The 27577-nt window shown below is 42.8% G+C and overlaps 1 protein-coding gene across 1 annotated transcript; it reads right to left on the bottom strand.

The window, feature by feature from the left end:
- Positions 1–568: 568 nt before the first annotated feature.
- scfd1 (sec1 family domain containing 1) lies at positions 569–26987 on the bottom strand. The gene is made up of 25 exons (XM_056394223.1): positions 26918–26987; positions 25760–25830; positions 25013–25101; positions 24788–24878; positions 24119–24241; positions 23739–23826; positions 22880–22969; positions 22181–22236; positions 21561–21646; positions 21330–21429; positions 19832–19971; positions 18213–18303; positions 16978–17051; positions 15271–15352; positions 14174–14270; positions 13945–14015; positions 7989–8068; positions 7380–7442; positions 6530–6605; positions 3643–3696; positions 1973–2025; positions 1808–1841; positions 1284–1349; positions 1088–1156; positions 569–749 (listed from the first exon to the last, which is right to left on the bottom strand). Exons 1-25 carry the CDS (start codon positions 26946–26948, stop codon positions 726–728), a joined length of 1899 nt encoding a protein of 632 aa, XP_056250198.1. The 5' UTR covers positions 26949–26987; the 3' UTR covers positions 569–725.
- Positions 26988–27577: the final 590 nt, after the last annotated feature.

Below are 27577 nucleotides of genomic sequence, written 5' to 3'. Positions count from 1 at the left end.
CTAGAGATAATTTCCTCCTTCATGACACCTGTTTATATAACTCACCTGTTCATATAACTCACCTGTTTACATTTTATTAAAGACTAAAGTTATGGAGGATTGAGGGTGTGGCCTGTTTGAGTGACAGGTGGGTGAGTGTATGCTTGTCACAAACCAACATGTACAGGCCCCTCCTCTTTGACCATTTTTGGATTAGCTGGGAGTTGAGGGGGCGGAGTCAGACACTGCCAAGATGGCGACAGTGGAACAGCTCACTCTGAGCTACAGAAACCTGAGGGTGACGTCACAGAGGCGACGTCCATCTTTACCTACAGTCACCACAAAGCCCCGTACAGTTTGAGGCGCTGAGACGTCTCATTCTTGATCAGACCGAAAACAACCTGCTGTTAATAAATAAATCTAAATATAAACTAATGTCGGCACGTTTGGATGTGAACTGTTTAAAGCGCCATGTTTTCTTCTGCTCCTGTGTTTTGTTTGAAGTGTCGATCCATAAGAAGTTATTTATTTTTTTTAAACAGAGTTTCTACGTCAAACGAGAGTAAAGAAGAAAACACTGAGGCTGCTGTGAGCAGAGGGTTCATTAGGCTTTATTAGTGCTGAGAGGCAGAAACAGAAACTGAACAATGGAGAGAAAATTTACAGAGTTTATATAAAACAAACTGGAATAAAGAGAGAGAGAGAGAGAGAGAGAGAGAGAGGTTCACATCTTGTTGGTGTCCACTTTACTTCTGGCCGAGCTGAGAGAGCTGCAGAGAGGAACAACACATCAGGAGGTTATTACTGTTCCTACAGACACAGCGTCACTGAAATGCTTCAGACTGTACGGAGCAGGTGTGGCACAGGAGGACAGGTGTTGTGGGACAGGAGGACAGGTGTTGTGGGACAGGAGGACAGGTGTTGTGGGACAGGAGGACAGGTGTTGTGGGACAGGAGGACAGGTGTTGTGGGACAGGAGGACAGGTGTTGTGGGACAGGAGGACAGGTGTTGTGGGACAGGAGGACAGGTGTTGTGGGACAGGAGGACAGGTGTTGTGGCACAGGAGGACAGGTGTTGTGGGACAGGAGGACAGGTGTTGCGTCTCACCTGTTTGATGAACTGAGCAGCGTTGAAGAGTTCGCTGCAGCCGTAAACCACCTTCTTCCCCTGTTTGGACTGAAGACGTTAACAAGGAAAAAGTCACATCACTTGAGTCTGTTCGCACTTTTAAACCACATATTTCATATTATTTAAATTGTACGGTGAGAAGACAGATGTTCTAACACCTGCAGCGATACAGCACCTTTGTGTAGTCCACCAGGTTCTGGTACTCGATGTAGTTTCCTCCTCCCACCACAAACACGATGGCCTGAAACACATCAGACCAGCAACACATCAGTAACCAGAGGGATGAAGGTTCAGCTCTCAGTTCCCACATTCATATCATCATCATCATCATCATCATCATCATCATCATCATCATCATCATCATCACACACGTGCTGATTCATTACGACACAAACCAAACGTCACACCGTCTGATACAAACTAATCAGAGTGTTGGTTTGTGTTTCTGTTTTTTGTCTTTAAAGCATCATCTGCTGTTTTAATGTAATTTAATCTGCACATGTGATGACTGAGACCCTGTCTGATTTTAAGATCCTTTCATTGGTTCTAGAAGCTCTTTCATGGTCTTCATCCTACTAATTTATCAGCTTTGATTTAATCCTCTGAACCTTCATGAACCTTCAGTTCTTCTGGTTCGTGACCTTTAAATGAAAAACCGAAAAGTCAGAATGAAAACACACGGTGAGGCGTCACACTCACTTCCTGAAACGGGTTCTTGTTCCTGGGAATGGAGCTGAGGAAGAAGAGGAGAGAGGATGATGAGACGTTCCTGAGCTTTCTACCAGTCAAAAGCAACAACAACTCAATGATCTGGTAGTGATCAGATGTGATTATTGATCTGATCAGACTGAGGTGATGTCGTACCTCTCGCTGCCTCGCAGCATCTTCGGGTCAAAGTATCGGTAGTCGTCTGTTTCCTAGGAGACCAGAGAGACAAACATGCATCAGCTGATCCAGTCTCACCGATCAGTCTCTTATACTTGTATAAATGTAACATTCACTGAACCACCTGAGCCCAGTTTTTCTCTGCGATGACGATAAAAACAGACACACAGAGCATCAGATGAACAGTGAGTCGTTCAGCTGCCTGATCCTCCATCAGGACTGAGACCTGAGACCTGAGACCTGAGACCTGAGACCTGAGACCAGCGTTTTATCAGCTGCTTCCCCAAAACTCTGAAATCACCTCAACCTGCCAGATGTTTGTCTCAGTGCTGCTGTTCACAGAGCGGCAGAGAAACCAGACCTGACTTCACAGTCCAGCTTTTCATTTCATTTATTTATTTGTCTATTTATTCACACGTTTTAGGCTGTTTTACTTTTTATTTTCTGGTTTTTCAACTCATCTCATTTCTTTTGGTATTTAATTATTTTATCTTTGTTTTCCTGTCTTTGATGTTTCCGAACTCAGTTCGGTGTTTTATCAGGATGTGATTGGCTGTTGCTTCGTTAATGATTAGATGAAAAGAAACTGGAGGAAACATTTTAAAAATATCAATTTTTAAAAATTTACTTGAACTTGGATTTGACTTTGGACGGAGACAGGCTAGCAGTTGTATGCTAAGCTAAGCTAAGCTCCAAATGTTGCACTACTCCTTTAATATTCCACATCAGCACTTTTCTTATTGAGTTCAACATGAACTGAACACACACACACACACACACACACACACACAGGACAATCTGATAGAGGGAGAATGTGATCTTCTATTTCTTTCATCTTCATCCCAGTCCTGTCTCCCCCCCCCCCCTCCCCCTTCACAACAACAGGATCTTTGTTGGTCGTCTGAAACTCCAGATACTGAGAAACATGCAGAGGGTGTGTGTGTGTGTGTGTGTGTGTGTGTGTGTGTGTGTGGTGTGTGTGTGTGTGTGTGTGTGTGTGTGTGTGCAGGGTCAAATGACTACATGAGTGAAGAGGCCAAATAAAAAATTTCACTGCATCACCTTCAACATCTTTAGTGTGAAACTGAGTCGATGGGTTCATGTGTGTGAACTGCAGGTTTGTGTGTGTGTGTGTGTGTGTGTGTGTGTGTGTGTGTGTGTGTATGTGTGTGAGAGTTAATTTCAAAATTACAAAATGTGTGGAGTTTTGTCTTTAATATTCACATACCTAATAATAATAATAATAGTTCCTAATAACATCAATAATTAATCATTAAACATGTGCGACAGAAAACTGATGAATAAATATTAACATTAATCAAATAAACTATTTATTTAAAGTGGACTGGAGATTGTTCAGAAACATTTTTACAAGTAACATGACCTTGACCTTTCACCTTTGACCAAAATCTAATCGCTCGAGTCCAAACGAACGTTTGTGCTAAATTTGAAGAAGTTCTGTCGAGGTGTTACTGAGATATCACGTCCACCAGAATGAGACAACATGAAAACAAAATGTCGCCGGGCGTCACCTTTTAAAAATGAATTTATGAGCATTAATCACTGGTCACACGGTCGTTGTGAACAGCTGACTGAACAGTGAAACACAGAGTTGTCATGACGACAGGACAAACAGAGACTGGACTCACAGGGTGGGACTTCATCTCCATCAGGTTGTCCAGGATCCGAGTGACTGGAAGGTTCTGGAAGAGAGAAGTAAACCCACTTTAACATACGGTACACACACACACACACACACACACACACACACACACACACACACACACACACACACACACACACACACACACGGGATCCTCCAGGAGAAGCTAGAAAGCGCCACGGAGACCCGACCTCGGATAAACAGGAGAAAATGGATGGATGGATGTGATCGATTGAAATACAGAAATATTGATTAGAGCCTCTTTAACTCTGGTAAGAACATTTTCTTTGGTGTAAAATTCAATTTCATCTTCAGTTACACTGGTGATTTCCACAGTAAAATCCCGGAGTCACGGCGTCTTTGCTTTAGACGAACTGGACTCAGCTGACCCGAGGTTTGGTTTTCTCGGAGCAGAACCTGTTTGCTTTGGACTTCGGTCTGAAGAACGTGGTGGAGAGCGGCAGGCGAGTGTAAATATCCTCCCTGACAGAATGTCAACAGCTGCATCCAGACCGGCTCTGAGTGTTTGTAAAGGTCTGGCAGCTCTGCAAAGCATCATGGTCCGACTTCAGCTTCTATATGAAGAAAATAGACACCACCTCCCTCTGTGTCTGTGTCTGTGTGTGTGTGTGTATGTGTCTGTGTCTGTGTGTGCGTGTGTCTGTGTGTGTGTGTGCATGTGTGTGAGTGTGTAATGATTATAAATGGCTTCATGTTGGTGCCAGATTCTCCCTGAAACACCTCATCATCATCCTTGTTGTCATCATCGTTGCTGCTGTCCAGGAACGAAGAGTACGCTTGATTTAACCTCCTGTCAGACACAGGTGGGTGGAGGGATGGGGGGGTGGGGGTGGGGGTAAAGACACACAGCTGAGGACGGAGGAATGTTCGTTACAGAAGAAGAGACATGTTCCTGTCACTTCCTGTCACTCTCTCACTGTCACATTAAAGGCAAAAAACAACAAAGAGAGATCATGCAGGTCGAACTGAAACCACACGTTCTACGGAGGAGTTTCTCTTTGTGTCACCAGCTGTTCCCGCCTTCACCGCTGCATTGCAAACACGTAACTTTTTGTTTTAAGGTCCCGGTTTTCCTGGTTTTAACAGTTGTACCTTTAGCTGTTGAACTGAGCTGAAACCCAATACTGACATTTCACAGTGATAGTCAAGCTCTGTTGGCTGACATATTATTTTCATTACAATGAATCCTGGGATACGTTGGATCCACCTGTTGGATCCTTCGAAGTCCAGGGAAGAGAAGAAGGAGCCTTTAAAATGAGACAGTCTAATCGCTGCGACGCGGTCGGTCTTCAGACGCTCTGGAGGACGAGACCCTGAAGTGGGACATGAAGTCTGTGTTGCTTTCAGTCACGCAGCCGCTCTGACTCCTCTGACTCCTCTGACTCCCCTGACTCCTCTGACTCCCCTGACTCCTCTGACTCCCCTGACTCCTCTGACTCCTCTGACTCCTCTGACTCCCCTGACTCCTCTGACTCCTCTGACTCCTCTGACTCCCCTGACTCCTCTGACTCCCCTGACTCCCCTGACTCCCCTGACTCCTCTGACTCCCCTGACTCCCCTGACTCCTCTGACTCCCTTGACTCCCCTGACTCCCCTGACTCCCCTGACTCCCCTGACTCCCCTGACTCCTCTGACTCCCCTGACTCCCCGACTCCCCTGACTCCCCTGACTCCTCTGACTCCCCTGACTCCCCTGACTCCCTTGACTCCCCTGACTCCCCTGACTCCCCTGACTCCTCTGACTCCTCTGACTCCCCTGACTCCCCTGACTCCTCTGACTCCTCTGACTCCCCTGACTCCTCTGACTCCTCTGACTCCTCTGACTCCCCTGACTCCCCTGACTCCCCTGACTCCTCTGACTCCCCTGACTCCTCTGACTCCTCTGACTCCTCTGACTCCTCTGACTCCTCTGACTCCCCTGACTCCCCTGACTCCTCTGACTCCTCTGACTCCTCTGACTCCCCTGACTCCCCTGACTCCTCTGAATCTCGACTCCTCTGACTCCTCTGACTCCTCTGACTCCTCTGACTCCTCTGACTCCCCTGACTCCTCTGACTCCTCTGACTCCTCTGACTCCTCTGACTCCCCTGACTCCTCTGACTCCTCTGACTCCTCTGACTCCTCTGACTCCTCTGACTCCTCTGAATCTCGACTCCTCTGACTCCTCTGACTCCCCTGACTCCTCTGACTCCTCTGACTCCGCTGGCAGTTTAAAGATCGACACAGAGACGCTTTAATTAAACTGACCACCCGGGTAATTTAGGAACTGTACCACATAAAATTATATGTACCATGTTCATGATCCCTGTTTTCCTTCATTGTTCCTCTTCCTTTCTTCACCTACGTCACTTCATTTCCTCGTCACTGATTGGCTCTTGTCTTCACCCTTACCACCCCTCATCTACCTGACTGCGTTCACCTGGTCACTCCGAGGTTATGTTGCCTAACTTTTTTATTCTGAACCTAAACTGATTCAGGAGTCTCTGTCAGCATCTGCCGTCTTCACCTGTGATGTCTGTGTGAAGGTGGAACTGAAGCTGGAGATGAAGAGGGAAAAGAGGCAAAATCTCTTTTGGAGCTAAAACATCTATTTCCTGTGCAGATGAGGAAGTGGAGGCCGAGTTTTGTTTCAGAGCCATCAGCTGATAACGATGAAGTATATTGATAATTGGTTCAGACCTTTAACTCACGGCTCCATGTTTAGTCGTTCAGTCAGCTGTGACTCAGGATCGTCCCTGACGACACGAGGCAGAACATCAGAGCTGTAAACTATTTATGGTCATTTATTTATCGGAGCATCTGTCGGGTCCAGATGCTGATTGGTTTTTACTGCAGCTCGTTTTTTTTACTCACATGCTGTTTGAGCACCAGGTTCTTCACTCCCTCCATGACAAACTGGGAGCCAGTATTCATCACTCTGGAAAACAGACTGCAGAGGAGATGGGAGGGGGGAGGACCAGGAGGAGGGAGGGAGGGAGGAAACAGAGGGTGAGAGATCAGGAGGAGGAGGAGGGAGAAAAACAGAGTGAGACAGAGAAGAGGAGGACAGGGTTAGGCTGGTAGTCTCAACACAAACCAAATGAATAAAAATACTAACTGATCCCACGACTGCTGCTCTGCTCTAGGTGCCTGAAATATTGATTATTATTAAAGCAAACAAACCAGATAAGAATCAATTAATCAGTCAGAATAACCAAACTACCACCGACCAGGTAAAATCAACCCCAGAGCCAAACAATGATCTGATTTATACAATGAGAATTTTAAAAAGGAAAAGTGTCACTCGACTTTTTATTTCTGCTAAATGAGAAGTTTTGGAATTTATTTTTGTTCACAGGAAGCTTGAACAGGAATATTAGTAAGTGTTTTTTATTTATTGTCTCTCGTCACAGTTCTGAGCTGCTGTGGACAGATTTACAGTTGTTTTATGAGGAAAAATGTCATATTTCCACACATTGTCTCCTGCTGCTTAATCCCAGAAGAAACACTTCCAGTAAACACAGTTCTCAGGTTTTAAAGATGTTGGATAAAATCAGGTTTAAATCACTGTTGTCACTCTGAAGTAACAAGTAAGATTATTTTGACCAGAGGTTTTGTTCTTACATGTTTTTGAATTTTTCACTATATATTTATATGTGATGATTAAGGAGATTTTAAAACCACTTGAAGGAAATAATGTCATTTATTATTAATAATAACTCACCCCATTGGTTTGACTCCACTGTTGCCGTAGTTGGCCGGGGTGGTGGCCATCTTAGTGAACGCCCTGGAAAAAAGATCAGAGATGAAACTAGAATGACCCAAAATCACTGGCTCAATTACCTCCTTATTATCAAAGCTCGTCTAGTGTAAAGGTCTGTGTCCATGTGTAGTGTGATTATAGATCAGCTCTAGCTTCTATATTAATACTGTGAAAGTATCAAAGCCTCAGTCCACAGAGAAATGCACACAGCCTGTATTCAGAAACTGAGCCTTAAAACCAGCCGTCAGGACTTCTGGAACTTTGTGATGTCACAACAAAGCAGTCACCAAGCCCCGCCCACCTGGGCCCACCATCCAAACCTTGCAGGATTTGGTTTCTCTGAGTGTTTTTACCTGAAATCTGCTATATTTTTATTGGATCACTCAGAAAACAGTCAACCAATCAGGAGAGAGGCTCAGAGCCTCCTTTTTAATCACGTTTTTACATTTTTAATCAGGCATTTTAAATCTTCCTGAACTGACACCAGAACTGTGTGAAAGTTGATGTTTCGGTTAAATGATGCTGCTGGACGACATCGGACGATTTTAATAAAACAACAGACCGACTTACTTCCACTGTTTGATGTAGTTAAGAGGTGAAAGGTCACAGCCTGCGTCCAATAACGCCTTCTTATACTGCTCCAGGTCAGACTGCAACACACAGAACAACAACACAAACAATCATGAGACTGAATATAAATGTAAACACTACAACGTCTAGTGAAGTACTTTTTATTCAGTCATCACACATAATACAGTAAATACAAACAATATAGACAGCAAGAAAAACAAAGTGACCACTAGAGTCTGGCTCCAACAGTGAGTCAGTCCCCATAGACTCCCATGTTAAACTGTCCAACTTTACAGCAGAAATCAACATGTTCACCTGTTTATATAACTCACCTGTTTATATAACTCACCTGTTTATATAACTCACCTGTTTATATAACTCACCTGTTTATATAACTCACCTGTTTATATAACTCACCTGCTTACATTTTTATTAAGGACTACAGTTATGGAGGATTGAGGGCGTGGCCTGTTTGAGTGACAGGTGGGTAAGCGTATGCTTGTCACAAATCGACATGCACCAAAGTCTCAGCTCCGCCCACGCCCCTCCTCTTTGACCATATTTGGATTGGCTGGGAGTTAGGGGGCGGAGTCAGACACTGCCAAGATGGCAACAGTAGGGCAGCTCACTCTGAGCTTCAGAAACTTGTGGGTGACGTCACAGAGGCGACGTCCATCTTTATTTACAGTCTGTGTCTGTCACCATAAAGCCCCGTACAGTTTGAAGAGCTGAGACGTCTCATTCTTAATCTGCTAATCAGACACTCAGACTGAAAACAACCTGCTGTTAATAAATAAATCTAAATATAATATAACGTCGGCACGTTTGAGGAACAGATTGTGGGTTTGAAGGTTTATCAGACAACAAAACTGCTTCATCTTACAGTGAGACTCTGGAAAGTTATCACGCCGCCAATTATTTCATCTTTCATTGTGACGGTTGCAAAGTGAACAGTAAAAAAAACATTAGTCTCATCTCAGTCGTTACCAGGAGCATCTGCTTGTCTGATATATTTAGCCCATGCAGCGTTTCAGCTGCTGATGTTGTGACAAACGTTGAGCCAGGTTCAACTGACATGACCCCTGGTCTGGTGGTCGACAGCGGGGATCTGCCTGTGTGTCCCATAAAATGACTAAACTTCACCAGCAGCTGCGCCAACTTAAAGAATTTCAGTAACGCGGGATTCGGTGGCGAGTTTGCTGTCACGCCAGTTCGCTGCTGTTGTTTCAGAGGCCTCGCTGCGCCGCTGAAGAAAGACGACTCCAGGAAACGTTCCAGTATATGAACGGCACGACGAAAACATTCCACTCAATCGCTCTTTCCCACCGACAGCTCGTGAAAGTGACGTAGTGTGTATCGTCTACACACTGTTTCCTCTTCCATGAGCTCCTGACGGGCAGCTCAGCGAGAGCCGCCGAGGGATTACACAACTGCTGAGCCATGTGAGAGTGTGTCTGTGAGAGTGTGTGTGAGGTTTGTTTTTTGAAGAACTGAAATCCCACCACATCAGTCAGAAAGTCGAGCAGCACTCTGGAGACTCTGCAGCAGATAGAGGGAGAAAAGGGTGAGAGAGAGGACTGAGGGGGGGAGAGAGATCAAAGGAGAAAGAGACAAAAAAGAAAGAGACAGGAGGCCAAGAGCTGGTCACAGAGGGAGGGGGGACGACCAGAGATGACAGGAAGAGAGTGAGTGCTGATGGAGGGCGAGGGGGGTAATCCTGCGGTGATCCATCTCTCAGGTGGAGGAAAGATGAAAAGAGGGATGAAAGAAAGAGTGCGGCTCATTTTTTGGCAGAGGGGAGAACTGTCACCCTATCTGTCAACAGAGGAAGGACGAGCTGGAGACGCGAACAGAGAATCACAGGCCTCGCTGCGACGCCCTCTTCGGTTCGTCCAACGCCTCGCCTCCTCAGGATCCGGCTCGCTCGCGGCTTCGTCGCCGTTTCAGTCTCCACTGGAAACGTCTGTTCTTCAGCAGCCACACTGATAATATAGTTCAGAGTTGTTTTCAGTGGATGTTTGCAGCTTGTTACATTCAGAACTGAATTTCATGCTTCGGTGACGCATGTTATTATGTGAAGACAATGAAGTGGGGAAAAGACATCGGGGTCAGTGCAGCAACAGGACATGAAACCAGCCCAGCAGGCGATAACATATCTCCAAGATCAGCACCTTTACATACAGTATGTCCCGTTCACACATATTGATTATATTGGCTCCATCAGCCAGAAGCCAGAGCTTCATACAAATGACAACATGTTGATTTCCTTGTCAAATAGAAGCACAGAACCGTTTCCTACTCTGGAAATTAACCACTTTGTCGAGCAGCAGTATTGTGACGACACGACGACATGAACGACCAATCAGAGCTGAGCACGCACAGTAAGTTACCTGCTCAACGCAACCTACCCACAAACTTCAGGCTCATGAGAGACGAGGAGGGAATTAGGCTTCAGGTCTTATATTTCTTACTGGCTGATCTTTGGTGTATGAACGGACCGCCAAAGACGTTTCCAAAGAACCACAACGATCCCAGAGACTGTAAATGACGTGTCAATTAAGAGCTTCAGTGTGCAGAAGTTACCACAAAGACAAACACAGTGCAGAAAGAACCAGGACTAATATCAGTGTTGTCAGTGTTTAGCACCTAAAAGTTTTCAGTCTGACCACGGCGACTTCATGTCACTGACGACAGGTAACCGCACCGAGAGTTATTATTAATAACTTAAACAGAATTATTGACGAATAGCCACGACTCAATCAGGTTCTCTCCGCTCCACTGATGTTGAACGATCGCTGACTGAATAATTCTAACACATTGTTCAGATGATTTCTGCAGGTGTAGCAGCAGCTGCTGGAGGCCTGGACCGGTTCACCTCTCTGACTGACTGCCCGTGAAGGTTTGGGGGAAATTTTAGGCGCAAAGGAAAAGTCTGTATTTTCGGGTCTTGGTGCGTCTCAATCACTTAGTGGAGTTCAAGGGAAACCTGCCGCCATCTTTGTGGAGACATTGTCAAGATATGCCGATTAACGCAAAGACCGAACTCTCGGTGCATACGTTCGTTCTTTAACAGGAAACTCAAACTAATAACAATCACAGTCCCTGTCATTTCATAATGGATGAGAGTCGTTTACTGCCAAACTAAACCTGATCCAGCTGTGTTCATTTTACAGTGACTCTAAGCAGGTCTCTGTTTCCTGAGAGGAACTTTGTTCGATCACTGGCTTTATAATGAAATAATGAACACGGTGGAGCCAAGAAGACGCTTCTCATGAAGCTCGTCCACAATGTGGCTGTTGATCAGAAGAAAGTGGTTCTGAGGACATGAAACGACCGTCTGCTGCCAGTCCACAGTCGGTGACGTAAACGTCCCCTCAACCGGTTCTGTTGTAGAGTCGGTGAAGAGGCCTGGTCGGATGATAGGAAGGACTGAGACGTCAAGTGAACTTTTGTTGGGTTGAATCTAAAATATGTGTATCATGTCTGTGTGTTCAGATCTGAATGATATGACAAGAAGTGTCATTTTAAAAAATGTTTTAATACAAATTGTGTCGATCTGGCGCTCAGCATTTCAAATGACCTCGTCAGCGTGAGCTGGATCTAAAGTGGACTTTAATATCAGACGTAAAACTCAACAATAATTAGCTCTTGGAAAACTTCAACAACTTTAAATGGCTGTTTTCGTTTTCGGACTTTGGAAAGAAAACGTCATGTGAAGAGAAGTGAAGTTCAAATCGAGTTAATTCAGTTCTTGTTTTTTGCCGCTTTAGAAACATTTCTTTTCTCTCTCTTCCTCTGAGAAGTTACACTAAACAAAACTTGCATTTGACGTTATGTTTGTCCCTCGTCGTAACATAGAAACTAAACACAATAATGTGACTAAAACGACTTTCAAACTTCCTGCCCTTCAACCCTGACGGTGACGGTGCTCGAGGTCTGTGCGGCTCCATCTCTTCACTTCACAGAAGAATAGGAGCATTGTCGTGGTGTGGTTTTAATTTCCCCGACCTCAGATCCTGCACTTTCCTCCGTGTCCCTGTTTTGTTCCTTGAAGGAAACACTGAACCACAGGAAGATCACAGAAAGTTCCAGATTCCCCCGGGGACGCAGTTTTCTTCCTCAGTTTGAGGTTTTACCACAAACCCTCACGTCACCATCTCCCCACTGAATAATTTCTGCTCTCACACAGGTTCTTACACAGTCCATGAAATACTCAATATTCTCATTTTTCCTCCGTCTACCTTTCTTACAGCACGGAGAGCCTGAGATTTGAGTTGCTGAACAACAACCCGCCTTGATGCAAGAAATAATCAAATTCACATGATTTCTTTCACAACGTCCACGTTCGTCCTCTGGGTTTGAGTTTGTGACAGAAGCTTGTCAACGCTTCTCCGCAGCCCGAGTTCATGAAGGTTTTCAGCCTCTTTATGTAGATTTTTACTGATATGAAGTGAAACCAAATCAATCTGAAAATAAGCTGATCTGATCCTCAGGAAAGTTTCCGCACTTTAATGTGCCGAAGCCTGAAACATTCCCAGCAGGGTCCTTTAAAAGTAAGACATTAAACACTGATTTCATGCAGAGAGAAGAGATGCACCAGATTAAGCTACAAGTTCATTTACATCCCTGCAGGATGTTCAGTTGGGACTTTTGTTTTATTATTAGTTGTCATGAATGAACATTGAAAACACAGGGAGAAACGGTTGATCACATTATTATCAAACTGTTTTTAACCTCTTCAGCTGCAGTCGCACCACGAGGGGAAAGATCAGTTTCATAAACCGATCCGATCAGATCGAGTTACTCAACAACTTAAAATCAGCTCTTTCACTGTGTTTCATAGTTTGTTAAACTGCTGTTGAGTAATAATAATTACAGTGATGTGACCTGCTGCCTATAAATTAATCTGTTGTCATTCAGTTATATATATAAGTGACCATGGAGCTTATTCACACATGAGACCCAATTTAAATTTCCATCAGATTAATGTAAAGTGTTTTTGGGTTGTCCACATACAGAGAAAAGTCACCATGTCTCTGGAAATATAAAAACTCAGTGTGACGACAGTGAACTCTGCCCTCTGACCGCCCTCCCTCTCTGTGTCGCTGCTGATCTCAGTTCAGTGGTGTTGTGTTCGTGTTCTTGTTGTGTGTCCGGGGTGAGAAAGTCGACTCCTCCTGCGGGTCGTCCTGTGGTCGAACTCTCAGAGAACAATTGAGACGTCAGAGCCAAGTGGTGACGGTTTTGGTTAAGCCGGAGCTGGGGCGGTTTGGTGACTCACACTGGTCGTTTGTCTCAGTTCGCTTCGCTCCGAGTCAAACGCCATGATGACACCTCCAACAACACACTCCTGACGACGGCCCGTCCACATCCATCACCGTGGCGGTTTGGAGACGCTCAGGTTTTTGGATTTTGGATTTTTGGACGATTACAAAGACGAACCGGAGCGAGTTTTAAAGTGAAAACACGTTTTCTGACATGAAAAATATTTGGATTTTGGCGGCGAGATGCCAGTTTAAGAAAGAGCCAGACTTGACTCATGGATATTATTAGTTACACTTAGTTTGTGGTTAAAGGAGTTATTGTCAGGGCTGCACAGTGCTGACAGTAAACAACATATTCTCAGATTCTTCTGCTGTCACATCAAGCAGGTTACACATGGGAACGGCTTTTTGAACTTCAGCTGTTCAGAGATTTGTGAGAAGAGCTGCTGCTCTGAAGGAAGAGCAGGTGGCCGGTCGCTCTCACATACGACATATCTTTTAAAAGCCTTGGGACATGGAGCAGATTAATCCACTGATTCAGACACAGAGCGCATGGCAGAAAAATGAGCCCTCAGTTAAAAGGTGAGTGTTTCCTGTGGTGGCAGTGACTCAGTGTCGGCTTTGTGTGTATTTGTTTAAATCATCTTGATTTTTCTCCTTGTCATTATAAACTGTATAAACGGTCATCTCACCTCTGAAGGAGCTTGCTGAGCTGTGATGTAATAGATGAGGAACAGTCTCATTTTGTCTTCTGGGGTCCCGGCTGAGAAAAACATTTACACACAGTTCAGTCAGTCTTCTGTGGGATGTATGTGAACGTCTTCAGACAAACACATATTAATATACATGATCTGTTTCTACTGACTTCCTACATCCACCACAATGCATCGTGATAACCACTGAGTGTGTGTGTGTTCGTACCGTCTGGGTCACTGATGATGTCCAGCAGTGATTTGTCTAAAGTCGACTTGCTCATCAGTTTCTCTTCATACTCAAAGTAAACGTCCAGTTTCCGACTCTGAAAACACAAACACAGTTCAGCGTTCAACCTCCGTCCTGTTCACTTACACCACTGCAAGACAATACACACTGTATTATTAGCATAAAGCTCCATATTTGCATCTTCTTCTTTGTTCTATTTGAAGTGTTGGGGCGTGGCTGAGGGCGGTGACTGCTTTGTTGTGACATCACAAAGTTACAGGAAGTCCTGACGGCTGGTTTTAAGGCTCAGTTTCTGAATACAGGCTGTGTGCATTTCTCTGTGGACTGAGGCTTTGATACTTTCACAGTATTAATATAGAAGCTAGAGCTGATCTATAATCACACTACACATGGACACACACCTTTACACTGGAGGAGCTTTAACATTTATAGCAACATGACGTGGTAAAAACATTGAGCATGAAGCTGAATGTTTTGTGCATCCATAAGCTACAGTACATCACAGGTTGATCTTAACTGGACTGGAAACCCCCCCCCATGTTTTCAGATGAATGACTGACATAGTTTTCATCACAGATATACACATTGTAGTGTTATGTAGAAATATTGTGAGGACCCAGTGTCTATCTTTGTTGACTTTATTGACTCATAACATAACACCGGACTGAGACTCACTGAACTGTACATGAACTACTTCTACAGCGTAATAATAATCCCCCCAACCTCTTTCTGCGCATCACTACCTGTGTTGACATCACTTCCGTATGCTTGCACTTAACTGCATAAAATAGTACCATTACAATACACACATCACCTGAGAAAAGTCTCTGCTGTCTTTATGTTCTGGGTCAACTGTACACAGGATAAACTATTCAGACTGTCTCTGTTGTGTAATGGTTACTGCATGTTTGTGTCGGTGTGTTTATTTACATAAACCAAAAATTCAAGTATTTGACTTGAAAACTTTGAGAAAAACAGCCAGAACTGGATCACAAAACACTCAAACACTAAAAACGTAAAAATGTATTCGGATGAACTTTAGTACAAACACAGTTTAAACAGCGAATGTTTTGTACCTTGATGTGGTCGAGCACGGCCGTGGCGACGTTGGTGTGCAGGTCGATCAGCCTCTTCTTCTCCAGCAGCTCAGGCAGAGAGCTGCAGGAAACACACAACACAATGTAAAAAAAAAAGCCTTTATCAGAGGAAAACAGCTCAATACTTTAACTTCAAACATTAATCTGCAGAGAAAAAGGCTGTCGGACCGAGTCGACACTCAACAAACCTGCAGCTGGTTGTTACACCCAAAAACAACATCCCTGTCAGTTCTATTTATACAGGTTGTTGGGTTGAAGGGGAAGCGAGTCTCTAACATGGAGTCATGGTTACAGATAAAAAAAAAAAAACAAGAGTTTTAATGGTGGAAACCATAAATCTAATCAGATGTTCTCTGGCTCTGACTCATCTGTCACGGAAAGTGTCATGGAAATTTATTCTTTCGAAGTGACAGAAATCTGTTGAAAGGCAACAGAAGTACAAACACTGCATCGCCTTTCTTTTTAACCTAATTCATTCTGCAGAGCTTCACTGAGGACGTCTTCTTCAGGACCACCGGCTCCACTGAAGCACATGGAGGTCCTTCCTCCAGGGCACTTCAGTGAAAGTCACTTTTCCCATATTTATTCTGCCAGTCCAAGGATCAACTGAGGTGACCCAGCTTTAGATATTAAACCTGACAATCCTTTTGACGTCATGTTTTTGTTTTTAAAGCTTAATGAGCTGAAGACAGATTTCACAGTGGAAAACAGAGAGAAGCTGCAGTCCACGTTTGTTTGTCTGTCCAAACAGATCAAGACCAACAAGTCAAAACGATGCACAAAGACTGATCCGTCCTTTTATCTAACGGCACCAGTGGTGGAGGAAGAACTCAGATCTTCTACTGAAGTAAAAGCAGTGACACCAGAAAAGTCCAGCATTCAAGAATGATGAAAAGCATGAGCATCAAAATGTACTCAGTACTCATTATGGAGGGTGACCTATAATAATAATAGTATACAATATATATTATTGGATTATAATTATTGATCTATTTCCATCATTCTAATGTTGCAGCTGGTAAAGGTGGAGCTGATTTTAATCACTGCAGATACTGTAGTCAGGTAGTTTGTGAATCATTAAAGAAGTATCTTAATTGAACCAATAATAATCAATATTAATCTATTTGTTGGTCATATTTTGTGTTATTGATCTGAATCTGCAAAGTAAGTAAAGCTGTAGGGCAGTAACAATATTTGCCTCTGCATAACATTAAAGCTGCTCCAGTGTAAAGGTGTGTGTCCATGTGTAGTGTGATTATAGATCAGCTCTAGCTTCTATATTAATACTGTGAAAGTATCAAAGCCTCAGTCCACAGAGAAATGCACACAGCCTGTATTCAGAAACTGAGCCTTAAAACCAGCCGTCAGGACTTCTGGAACTTTGTGATGTCACAACAAAGCAGTCACCAAGCCCCGCCCACCTGGACCCACCATCCAAACCTTGCAGGATTTGGTTTCTCTGAGTGTTTTTACCTGAAATCTGCTGTATTTTTATTGGATCACTCAGAAAACAGTCAGCCAATCAGAAAAGAGGCTCAGAGCCTCCTCTCTTCTGATTGGCTCACCGACCTGTTGTCACTAGAGCTGCAGAGAGAAGCCTGAGAGAGGAGATGTAAAACTACACTGAGATGGTTTTTATATCTTCTTATTGACACTCGTAGACTCAGGTGTCCGTGAGTTCAGTACCTGACAGCAGAGGTGAGCTTGGCCGTGTTGTCTGACAGCATGCTGATGGCTCCTTCATCCTCTCCCTCCAAACCCTACACACACACACACACACACACACACACACACACACACACACACACACACACACACACACACACACACACACACACACACACACACACACACACACACACACACACACACACACACACACACAATTAGAAGACCATTTGCATTAACGTTGATCCTGCTCTGCCGCAGCGAGTCTTTCTTGCCTAATGCAACTAGACAACTGAATGTGTAGTCTACTCATGACTCCAGCCCTTCTCCCCTTTTATTTTGACTATATTTATGATGTTATTTGTTGACGCTGTGTTCCTGCTCTTTGTCCTCACCAGAGCTCTTGTATTGACAGTTGTCCTGTTTCATTGTTTGTAACACTGAGTGCTGAGACTGAACCAAAGCCTCAGGAAACTGAAGTTTTAATGTTGAAAGTGTTTTATATTTATTTTACTGAGTCAGTTTTCTGTTGGTTTGGTAACCTTAGTGTGAAAAATGACCTCTGCCATCTGTATCAGGTCAGAGCCAAGCGGAGAGCACAGGCCGTCTTATTGGGCTCCCAGCATCCTTCACACAGTGAGGTTAATGTGCCTCCTTCAGGTCAGAGGTGTCGCCTTATGTAACAGCTATAGGAGAGGCGGCTGTGGCTCAGGAGGAAGAGCGGGTCGTCCACTGTTCAGACGGTCAGTGGTTTGATTTCCAGCTCCTCCAATCTGCACGCCGAAGACTCTTTGGTCAAGATACTGAACACCAAATTTCCCCTGATGTTACATCGGTGTGTGTGTGATTAAAGAAGTGCTGTATGAATGTGTGAGTGAATGGGTGAATGTAGTGTACAGTGCTCTTTACACTCCCTGCTTTATTGATGAGTGATGCTTGTGTTAATCTCTGTACTTGTGTTTATTTATGTATGTGTGTGTGTGTGTGTGTTTGCTCTGTTTGTATTTACTTTTATTGCCAAACTGCCGCTCAGGGATATTAAACATTTACTACAATGTGGACGACAATGTTCCTGACTAACTAAGTAGCTCGAGAAACCTTTGTGAATAGATTAACATGCCAAAGATTTGGACTTTAGATGCATCGTGTTAAATACAAACTATCATCATGTTGTGTGTGTGTGTGTGTGTGTGTGTGTGTGTGTGTGTGTGTGTGTGTGTGTGTGTGTGTGTGTGTGTGTGTGTGTGTCTAACCATGATGCTCTTCAGACGTTTGACCTCGTCCTCCTGAGCTCTGTAAGTGTCCAGCTCCTCCTGAACCGACTCTGCCACCTCTGGGAACGGACTGTAACACAGAGACAAACACAACGCTGCACAATCCAAATCTAAACACGAGACTCACAAGTTTTTACAACATTAAAGTCAAAAGTCACATCAGAACTGACATTTATTGAGTCAGTTCTGATGTTTTCTGCCACCTGCTGGTTTGGTAACCTCAGTGTGAAAAACGTAACACACTGGAAATCTAACCGGAGAATCAGCTTCCTGTTTACTTGGCTCTGAGAACAGGGTGGAAACTGCAACTCATTTTGGACAAAACCTGAATTCTCAAATATTTTATGGATTCAGCTGCACATTCTGGGGTTTGTTCCTCGACCTCAGCATCTCAGAGAAAGCTGAATTATCTTGAATTTGGATCAGTGTATGGAGTAATCTGAGAAGAGGTGTTGAAGGGTTTGTCACGAACAGTACAATATCATCAGCATAGAGACGTATCTTATCATCTTCTAAGTTAGTGTCTTTTGTATGTAGCCAATAGTTCATGTAATGAAGTAAATAACAGGTGCGATAAAGCCATGATTGGCCATGAACGGGCATCCTTGTCTCTTTGGAAGTGGAACGTGTTTTGATCTGTCAGTTAATATAAAATATAATATCCTGACAAACAAAAACAAAATATGGCCCGGGTCAAAAATAGTTCAACAACCTCAGACCCTAAATCCATCCACAATAAATCTGAAGGGTCATCAGATGATCAAAGGGATAAAGGAAAATATATACAGGGAATTATTTTGTAATCTATATTTTTTGTAATTTTTAAATTCTCTTTCATCCAGGTAATACATGGTTATCCAAGTTCAGTTCTTTAACCTGAAGAAGCCTCTTGTATGAGATTTGAAGCATCTTCAAGTATTTACAGCAAAATCCAGTTGCCCTCAATTCAACTTGTCTTAGTGTGACACGGTGGATATAGTCACAGTGTCAGGGGTTAAGTGAGATGAGGAGCTGTTGTATGAAGACGTATTAGATTACTGAGATGTATTCAGGTTATTCTTCATTGATAAAACCTAAATTCAGATATATATATACTGTGTATATATATATATATATATATATATATATATATATATATATATATATATATATATATATATGTATATATATATATAAAAGAATACAATATCCCTTAATTGAATCTCACATTATTGCAACTAAACCTTAAGGCATTGGTGGTACAAAGTCTGAGGTAATTGAAAATGCTAATACGCTCATTATTAGCATTCAAGTATTTTAAAGATAAAGGCAATAAAATCCTCCCTACTGGCAAAACAAAAAATGATAAGAACCCAATATTTAATATTTAAGGCCTGTATCAATGCTAATGAAAGTGTCATAAGCACAGACTGATGTCAAATGTCTTGTCCAACTTTCTGACCAACACTACAAAACCACAAAGCACAGTTTCAAATCAGATAAGACAGAAAATCTCGTCTATGTATGAAGTAATTACAGAACGGTGGTGTTTTTGCTCAAGAAGTTGCTTAAACTGCGGATGAGTTTCCAAAAGAGTCATTTCCTCTCCATGAACTGACCTGCCCTTGTGTTTCTGCCAGAACCTATCAGCCGCCGTCAGGTCGTAGGTCTTCCTGCTCTTCTTCTTTGGTCTGGCACCGGCAGGCGATGGCTCCGCCCCTGCGCCCTCCTCCATCATCACCCTGTTCAGATGGAAGTCCTGGAAGGGGACGCAAAAAAATTGAAAACACATTTTCTTTGTGGGATTGGATGATTTGTTGCACCTGACGTCAAGGTGCTGTGATCTCTGACGCGTGACCTCAGCTGTGGTGGAGCTCGTCATAAAACCACAAGTCGCACCATTTTCTGTGACATAAACTATATATATATATTATAATATTTCCCTGCGTGAAATGATGATCATATAATGATCCAAGACCAGCAGAAGCAGCCCCGAGCTCGCTGCTGTGTTTAAGATATCTGGGATAAACTCCAGCACATCACCACTAATTACACCACAGTGAATCCTGACAGAGGCTGAAGGGGAACAGATCCTCGTCCCAGACAGTGAAAACCGACAGCGGATCATAATATCGCCGTTGTCGTGGTAACGGCAGAGGGATGAGAGGGTAGATTTAGTGTTGGGATCCCGTCCCCCGCTGGGTGGCAGACGGCTGTGCTCGGACTCTGACATGTTTATAGGAAAGAGAGGAGAGACGTGGAGAGGGCGCAATCAAGGAGCGATGGCGCTGCCATCTGGACCAGTGTCGCAGCGGGGAGTTGGCAAGACCGGACTACAACAGAAACCAGATCAGAGTCTGGACTCTGGATCTGGAAGAATGAACAGAGGGCTTTTTAAAAAACCTAAAAATGGAGAGAGCTTATTTCACCTGTTTCCAAAACAAATCCAGGTTTTCTCTCTTTCTGACGTGTTCCAAGCTGCTGACACTTATTTCTACATAATTCCTAAAACAAGGGACAGGTGCAACAGGTCTCAAGAAATGTCAGTACAGAAATACTAAAAATCATGGTATCAGCTCATTTCATTTATTTTTGCATTAAAAAAAATATTTCAGTAATATCTTTGTCTTCTTTTAAAAAATGTACAGTTTTCCCGAGTTAATCTTAAGGATCAGTATCAGGGTCAGTCCAGGCATATTTGAAAGGATCTGTATTTTACTGAATCCTGTTATTGGTGGGATTACTAAGAAAGCAATCTTTCTGTTTAACTCGTCTTCACAGCCTCAAACTTAATTATTTCCCAGAACGTAGGAAAATGTGTTTTTCTTTCACACAATGTCACAATCGAATCACAGAAACTCACACATTTTACACCACGAGCCTCTGATGGACATTTAGTCATGGTACGAGAATTCATTTTATCTATGACTTTCTTTGGCTCAATAAAACATATTTGAAAACAAAATGTCAAATGTGTTTCAGTCCGTCTCTACAAAGAACGAGGGACGAGTTGAAGAGCTTCAAACTTAACTGTTTGTGATAATTATTGTTTTAATTTTAAAGGTTTCTATGTATAAATAGAAAATGTGCATAGACACCCGGCGACAGACAGCTCACCAGGACATCATGGATCAGCGCCTGATAGGTCCAGGTGTGGTGGAGGGGCGTGGCCATGTCCATGTTACGATCTGCGAGAACAAACAGAGGCCTCTGGAAACTGGAGAGGAGAAGAAAAAGTCTAATTAAAACACAGAGCCCATGTCTGACCCGGCAGGAATAAAGCAATGCATCATGGGAAGTGGGGTCTGAGTTTTGTCCTTCATGACAGCCACGCAGTGACTGATTTACCTGAACTGTCCGGCGGCCATGTTGTCTCCGGTGAAGAGGCTGTTTCTGGCGTCCCGCAGGTTCTCACGGAGCTTCTTGTCTAACTTCTACAACACACACACACACACACACACACACACACACACACACACACACACACACACACACACACACACACACAGTAAAGTTGGTAGAGGTTAGATTGAAAAGATCATAAAACAATAGCAATATTACCATCTGCAGTACGCCTCATCAACAAGTCATGTGTTTTCACATTTTTACTATAATTAAATTGTAAAATTTAATTTCTACTTATATTTCAGACACCTGACCTGCAGTTCCTGTTTTGTTTTATCCGTCTTGATATTTTTTCTTCTGACTGTGTTTATTGTTATGAACCAAAACACCAAAGTAAATTCCTCGTATGTGAAAACCTACTTGGTAATAAACCTGATTCTGACTCTGACATCAGCTCTGCTCACTGTCTGATGTCATCACTAATATTAAAGACACAGCTATACAGATGTATGTTGTCTCACATTAAAACAGTTTTGTATCCTTTGTGACTGGATGAAAATAAAACTTTATTTTATCACAACAACAACAAACGTGACTGATTCAACACGTCAGCATGAACTCACCACGGCGACCATCTCCGCCGCATTTCCTCGGGGACAGCGGATGATCGGCACCGCACCTGGTCAATGACAACGCAACACATTTTAAATGAAGATTCATCTTATTGAAATATTTAGAATAAATGAACTAGAGCTTCTTTAATTAAAAAGAATCCTTGAATTAAGGATTAAAGACAGTTTACAGAGAAATATTTATATATTTATTTATATACTGAGACATTACGGTTTGTGTTGGAGGTTGAATGATAAATGAATATAAAGTGTTACACACACTAACTCGGGTCATTCAACAAGTTGATCTGGTTTAAAATAATCCAACTTCTTTGTTTCAGAAAATAAAAACTGACTCTTAAATCAACAGAATCACTCTGCTCCTGTTTCTGAAAGAGGATTTGATCCTGATTTTAAAAAGTTTTGGAAACTAAAGTGAACACTTCCATCTAGTGGAGTGGAACAGGAACAAACTGACAAACACTGAGCTGCTCAGACCAGAATTAAAATAAAGTTTTAGAGTTACAGCTGGAAAGAAAATACGTTCAATCTGAGCGAAGTTCATTATAGATTTAGAATTCATCAATATCATATCAGAACATGATCTGGGATCATCTGTTTTTGAACGAAGCTTCTATTTCTTTTCTTTTCTGTATGTTTGACGGATGGCGGTCGCGGCAGACGAGCTGCAGGTGCCAGAGACAAACTCACCCAGAGTGACGAAGAAACAGAAGAGACTGTCCACGACGGTGTCCATGATGGCCTCCATGTCTGTGTCCTGGATGTCTGGTCTGTTGATGGCTGCACAGGTGAGACGCAGGTGAGACACAGGTGAGACGCAGGTGAGACGCAGGTGAGACACAGGTGAGACACAGGTGAGACACAGGTGAGACACAGGTGAGACAAACACTGACATGATCAAACACGACTGTTTTTCTATGTTCGGGACAAAATGTTTTTTCTCTTTCCAAACATTTCTTTCTTTCTTTCCTGTTTTTTTAAGATGTTGTGAGTCATTTATCTTTTTAAATGAAGAACATATGAATATAAAAAGGAAAGCAGGTGAACATCCACTCCAACACCTGGACTGCTGTTGGCTTCACGTACAAACGTAAACTAACACTGACTTTGTGTTGTGGGAACATTGTTGTAGTTGTGCTGGACGGTGTTTAAAGACCAACACCGCTCTCTTCTTACAGCTCCAGATTTTCTTCTTCTCCTGCGTTTTAATTGAAGTTTCAAGAATCTGTGACGTTAGGAAGTTTGTGTAAAGAACTTCTCCTGTCTCCAGTTTTAGGACAGGAACACCAACTGTGGAACTATTCATCTGGGATTCTCCTAAATCAGGTCCTAACCCTGGTTACCATGGTTACCAAGCAGTTAAGATAGGAGCTGTAAGTCATGTAGCATCACAGTGCTTCATTTATAAAAGTCTGTTGTGACACATTTAATCACACTTGCACTTGACCACATTGTGATTTCATCAATACGGTGTGTGTGTGTGTGTGTGTGTGTGTGTGTGTGTGTTTGTGTGTGTGTGTGTGTGTGTGTGTGTGTGTGTGTGTGTTACCGTGGTAGGAGATAAGCTCCTTGTTTTGGTGACAGAGGATGAACATGTCGTCTTCCAGAGTGATGAAGTTCAGGTACTGGTCAAACACCTGACACACACACACACACACACACACACACACACACACACACACACACACACACACACACACACACACACACACACAATAGCACTGATCAATTATCAAACAGCCACAATAAGGTGCCTCATACTGAAGGTACAGGTACTCACATTATAACACATCACTGACAATAAATCATAAACTAATCAGATACTAAAATACTGAAGTTTCTCTGCGTGGTGTTAATCTAAAACATGAGACTCCAGACTAAATGTTCCCACCAATCAGCCTATGAAATGACAAGCGTAACCACGGTAACCTTGGTGACTTGGGTGACGGCGTTAGCAGCCAGAGCAGCACTGGCGATGTCCTCCAGTTTACTTCTACTGATGGCAGAGATGAAGTTCAGGTAGTACACCTCATACAGCTGGTTCCTCAGGTCCTACACGCACACACACACACGCACACGCACACACACACACACACCACACACACACACACACACACACACACACACAGTCAGGATCTTATAGCAGGACCTCAAACAGAGATGATAGTCTACACAAAATGAGGATCAGGTTTTTAAACTGTGATGTGAGACTAAAAATCACACTTTTTCTCTGAGTTATAATTCCGTCACATCTGAACACACACACACGCGATACACACGTTTTTAGATTCAGTGTGACTCCCACTTCCTGAGGACATCATATATATCACTGCCCATCTAGAATAAATGTCCATATATCCGGTAAGAAATTATAGAGAAAAGACACTTCTTCCAAACTGCAGAACTTCATTCAGAATCCTCATGTTTTTAAGTTTTCTTCAGTGTCACAGTGAAACAGTGACACCTGTCTGTAAATCCACTGCAAACAGCTGCTAATAGCTAATGCAGCTGCTATTAAAGAGCACAATTTGACAAAATGAAAGGATAAAAGCGTGTGTGTGTGTGTGTGTGTGTGTGTGTGTGTGTGTGTCAGAGTACCTGGCATATCCTGTCAATGTTCTCCTCTGTGGGCATTATGAAGTAGATGGCTGGTACATCTGGGATAGGATCTCTGTCTGAGTGAAGCAGACTGAACACACACACACACACACACACACACACACACACACACACACACACACACACACACACACATCAGTTTGAGTTGTAGAGGGTGGAGGTGTTGAAGGGTTAAAGCTCTGTTGGTTTGCGTGAGTCTCTTACAGGTGCAGGGTGATGCCCATGTCTCTCAGCTCTTTGACGGACAGCAGCGGGGAGATGATGTCCTGACCAAACCGGTCGTATATCAGCACCTACACACACACACACACACACACACACACACACACACACACACACACACACACACACAACACACACACACACACACAACACACACACACACACACACACACACACACACACACACACACGAGGAGAGGGACACCTCAGTACAGTCTTATCATTCTGCTTGACAACATGGAGAAAGTTGGCACATTAAAATACCATAAATGGACTGGAAATCTCACTTTTTCCAACCAAAGAAGGAAACCAGACACAGTAAACAGCTTCTTTGTTCAGGTGCAGGAACAGAAACACGACTTACATAAAAAGTCTCAAAGTCTTACTCACAGTAATAGTTTAGCAGAGTTTACAAAACAACAAAAAATATTTCCTTCTTTTGTAGAATATAGAAACTGTCAAATACACCGAACCTCTCTAAGTCCTCAGTGTTTAATGTCTAACACAAACTAGACACAAGAAACTTTTCTACATTAAATACAGTGTAAAAAATGATCAATTAAACCAGGACATGGACTCAGTTCACAGTAAGTGACTGTAGTGACCTTTAGGAAACCAACTAAAAGTTGCTGAGAGGCTGAGGTCGGATTTGTGTGTGTGTGTAAGTGTGTGTGTGTGTGTGTAAGTGTGTGTGTGTGTGTGTGTGTGTGTGTGTCTGCAGTGTGTTACCTTCCATACTGGCTCAGCTGCTGTGTTCTTTAGAGGAGGAGCGTTGAAGTTCAGCATTCGCTTCAGAGCGACTGCAGGTACAAAAACAAATCATTACTTGAGCAATGAATTAGCCAATCAAACAGAAATTAATTAATCATCAGCAATAGTTAATTAATCTTTATTAAGCAAAAATATCAACTATTCTCTGGTTGTAGCTTCTCCAGTTTGTGAATTTGCCGCTCACATACATGATAGCACATAAGCTCAAACATAAAATCCAATACACATTTTTTCACGCTTCATTTTATATATAGTAGATCCTCATAATGTACATGTAATGTACATATTTAAGGTTATGTGTATGTGTTTTTGTACATCTGCTGCACTGACACCTTCCTAAGTGGGATCAATATCATTGATCTGATCTTATTATAACATTAACAGTAGGTTTAACATTGTGTTATAAACAGTCTTTAGCTTCTCTGGATTCATCTAGTCCAGATTTGACAAGTGTAAACACAGTAGTTTTGGTCTAGACCTGGTCCAATGTGGTCTAGGTGTGAAAGAAAGCAGTGAAATCTCAATTTTCTGCGTTTTCACAATCTCAGATGTGAAACTGGCTGTTGAAGAATCTTTACCTTGTCTGGATTCATCTGCACAGATTTGACAGTAGGTATCTGTGATCATTTGAAGCCAAAAACTACAATATATAAAATATATATTCTGAAAGATATTAGATATTAATTCAGACGTCCGTCAACTTTAGAAATCCTCAGATAGTTTCAAACTTTTAACATTTCCACGGAATAAAAGCGTTATTCACGGTTAGCAGCAGGCTAGCTTCAACCTGCTAATTTCAACGTTAGCTAACGGGCTAAGAAACCGGTCACTCCTTAGTTAAGTTAGTAAACAGTCTGGTTTGTTGACTAGTCTGAGGTTGGAATGAAAGTTTAGGAGTTTTGTGTTTCTGTGGTGAAACAGAAACATGAGTTAATCAGTTCAGCCGGCGGCTGGTTTAAGGGATGTAGAGCGGTTAGTTAGCTGGTCAGAGGCCTGACAGTCCTGAGTAAACCTCTCCGCTCAGACTCGGGGTCGTTAAAACTCCCCGCAGCCTGGTAACGTCGCCGTTTGCCGCTAAAAGTAGCCGTTAATGGTAGAAAAATCAGTTTGACAGACCTGTCTGCTTCTCCCGCACAGACGCCGCCATGTTTGATGTTGTTGGTGGTGACGGAGCGTCGGATGACGTGGCAACAGCTCGACGTCAGCAGTACGTCAGAGAGGAGTTAAAAAAAGAAGGAGGTCGCACTCCTTTCATTTCATGGTTTCCAGAGACGAACAAGAAGTGAAATGTGAAAAGCGGTGATCAAAACTAATATCACTTCATAGAAATGATTCGTTAACCGAATCGTTGAGTGTTTGACCGGTGCTCCAGTTGTATTTTATCACGGTGTCACTCGTGCGTATTCCTCACGAGCCCGGGTTTCCCAAACCGGAAGTGCTGTGGGTTTGACAAATATGCCAAACTCCATATATATTTCTTTATGTTTTAAAACTTTTGTCGCTGAATATTGAGGACAAACACTGTTTTTTAAGACTTTTATAAATAGACAAATAATAATAACTTCTCTAATAAAAATCTAATGATCTTTTCCAATTTCAGTAAAAATAAGACTGTAATAAGTAAGAGCTTTTGAAAAAATATGCATCTTAAAGTGCCTTATTTTAGAAAAGAAAAAACGAAGTAAAAAATGGAGCTTGATTTTTTTTCTATATTGATAACTCCATTTCACATCTGAACGGCCGGAACAGTTCTTATAATGAAAAATCGCAAAGCAT

The sequence above is a fragment of the Seriola aureovittata genome, chromosome 13 (assembly GCF_021018895.1).
Source record: "Seriola aureovittata isolate HTS-2021-v1 ecotype China chromosome 13, ASM2101889v1, whole genome shotgun sequence".
NCBI classification, from domain to species: Eukaryota; Metazoa; Chordata; class Actinopteri; order Carangiformes; family Carangidae; genus Seriola; species Seriola aureovittata.
The sequence above is the reverse complement of the archived record's forward strand: the minus strand, read 5'-3'. Positions and strand labels throughout refer to the sequence as shown.

What these genes read in the sequence shown, in the direction of transcription:
- scfd1 (XM_056394223.1), bottom strand. Translation starts at nt 26,948, where the DNA reads ATGGCGGCGTCTGTGCGGGAGAAGCAGACAG. An exon ending in TGTGCGGGAGAAGCAGACAG is followed by an intron (nt 25,831 to 26,917) that starts GTCTGTCAAACT and finishes TTGTACCTGCAG; the next exon opens with TCGCTCTGAAGCGAATGCTG. An exon ending in CTGCTCAGTTCATCAAACAG is followed by an intron (nt 750 to 1,087) that starts GTGAGACGCAAC and finishes TCCTCTCTGCAG; the next exon opens with CTCTCTCAGCTCGGCCAGAA.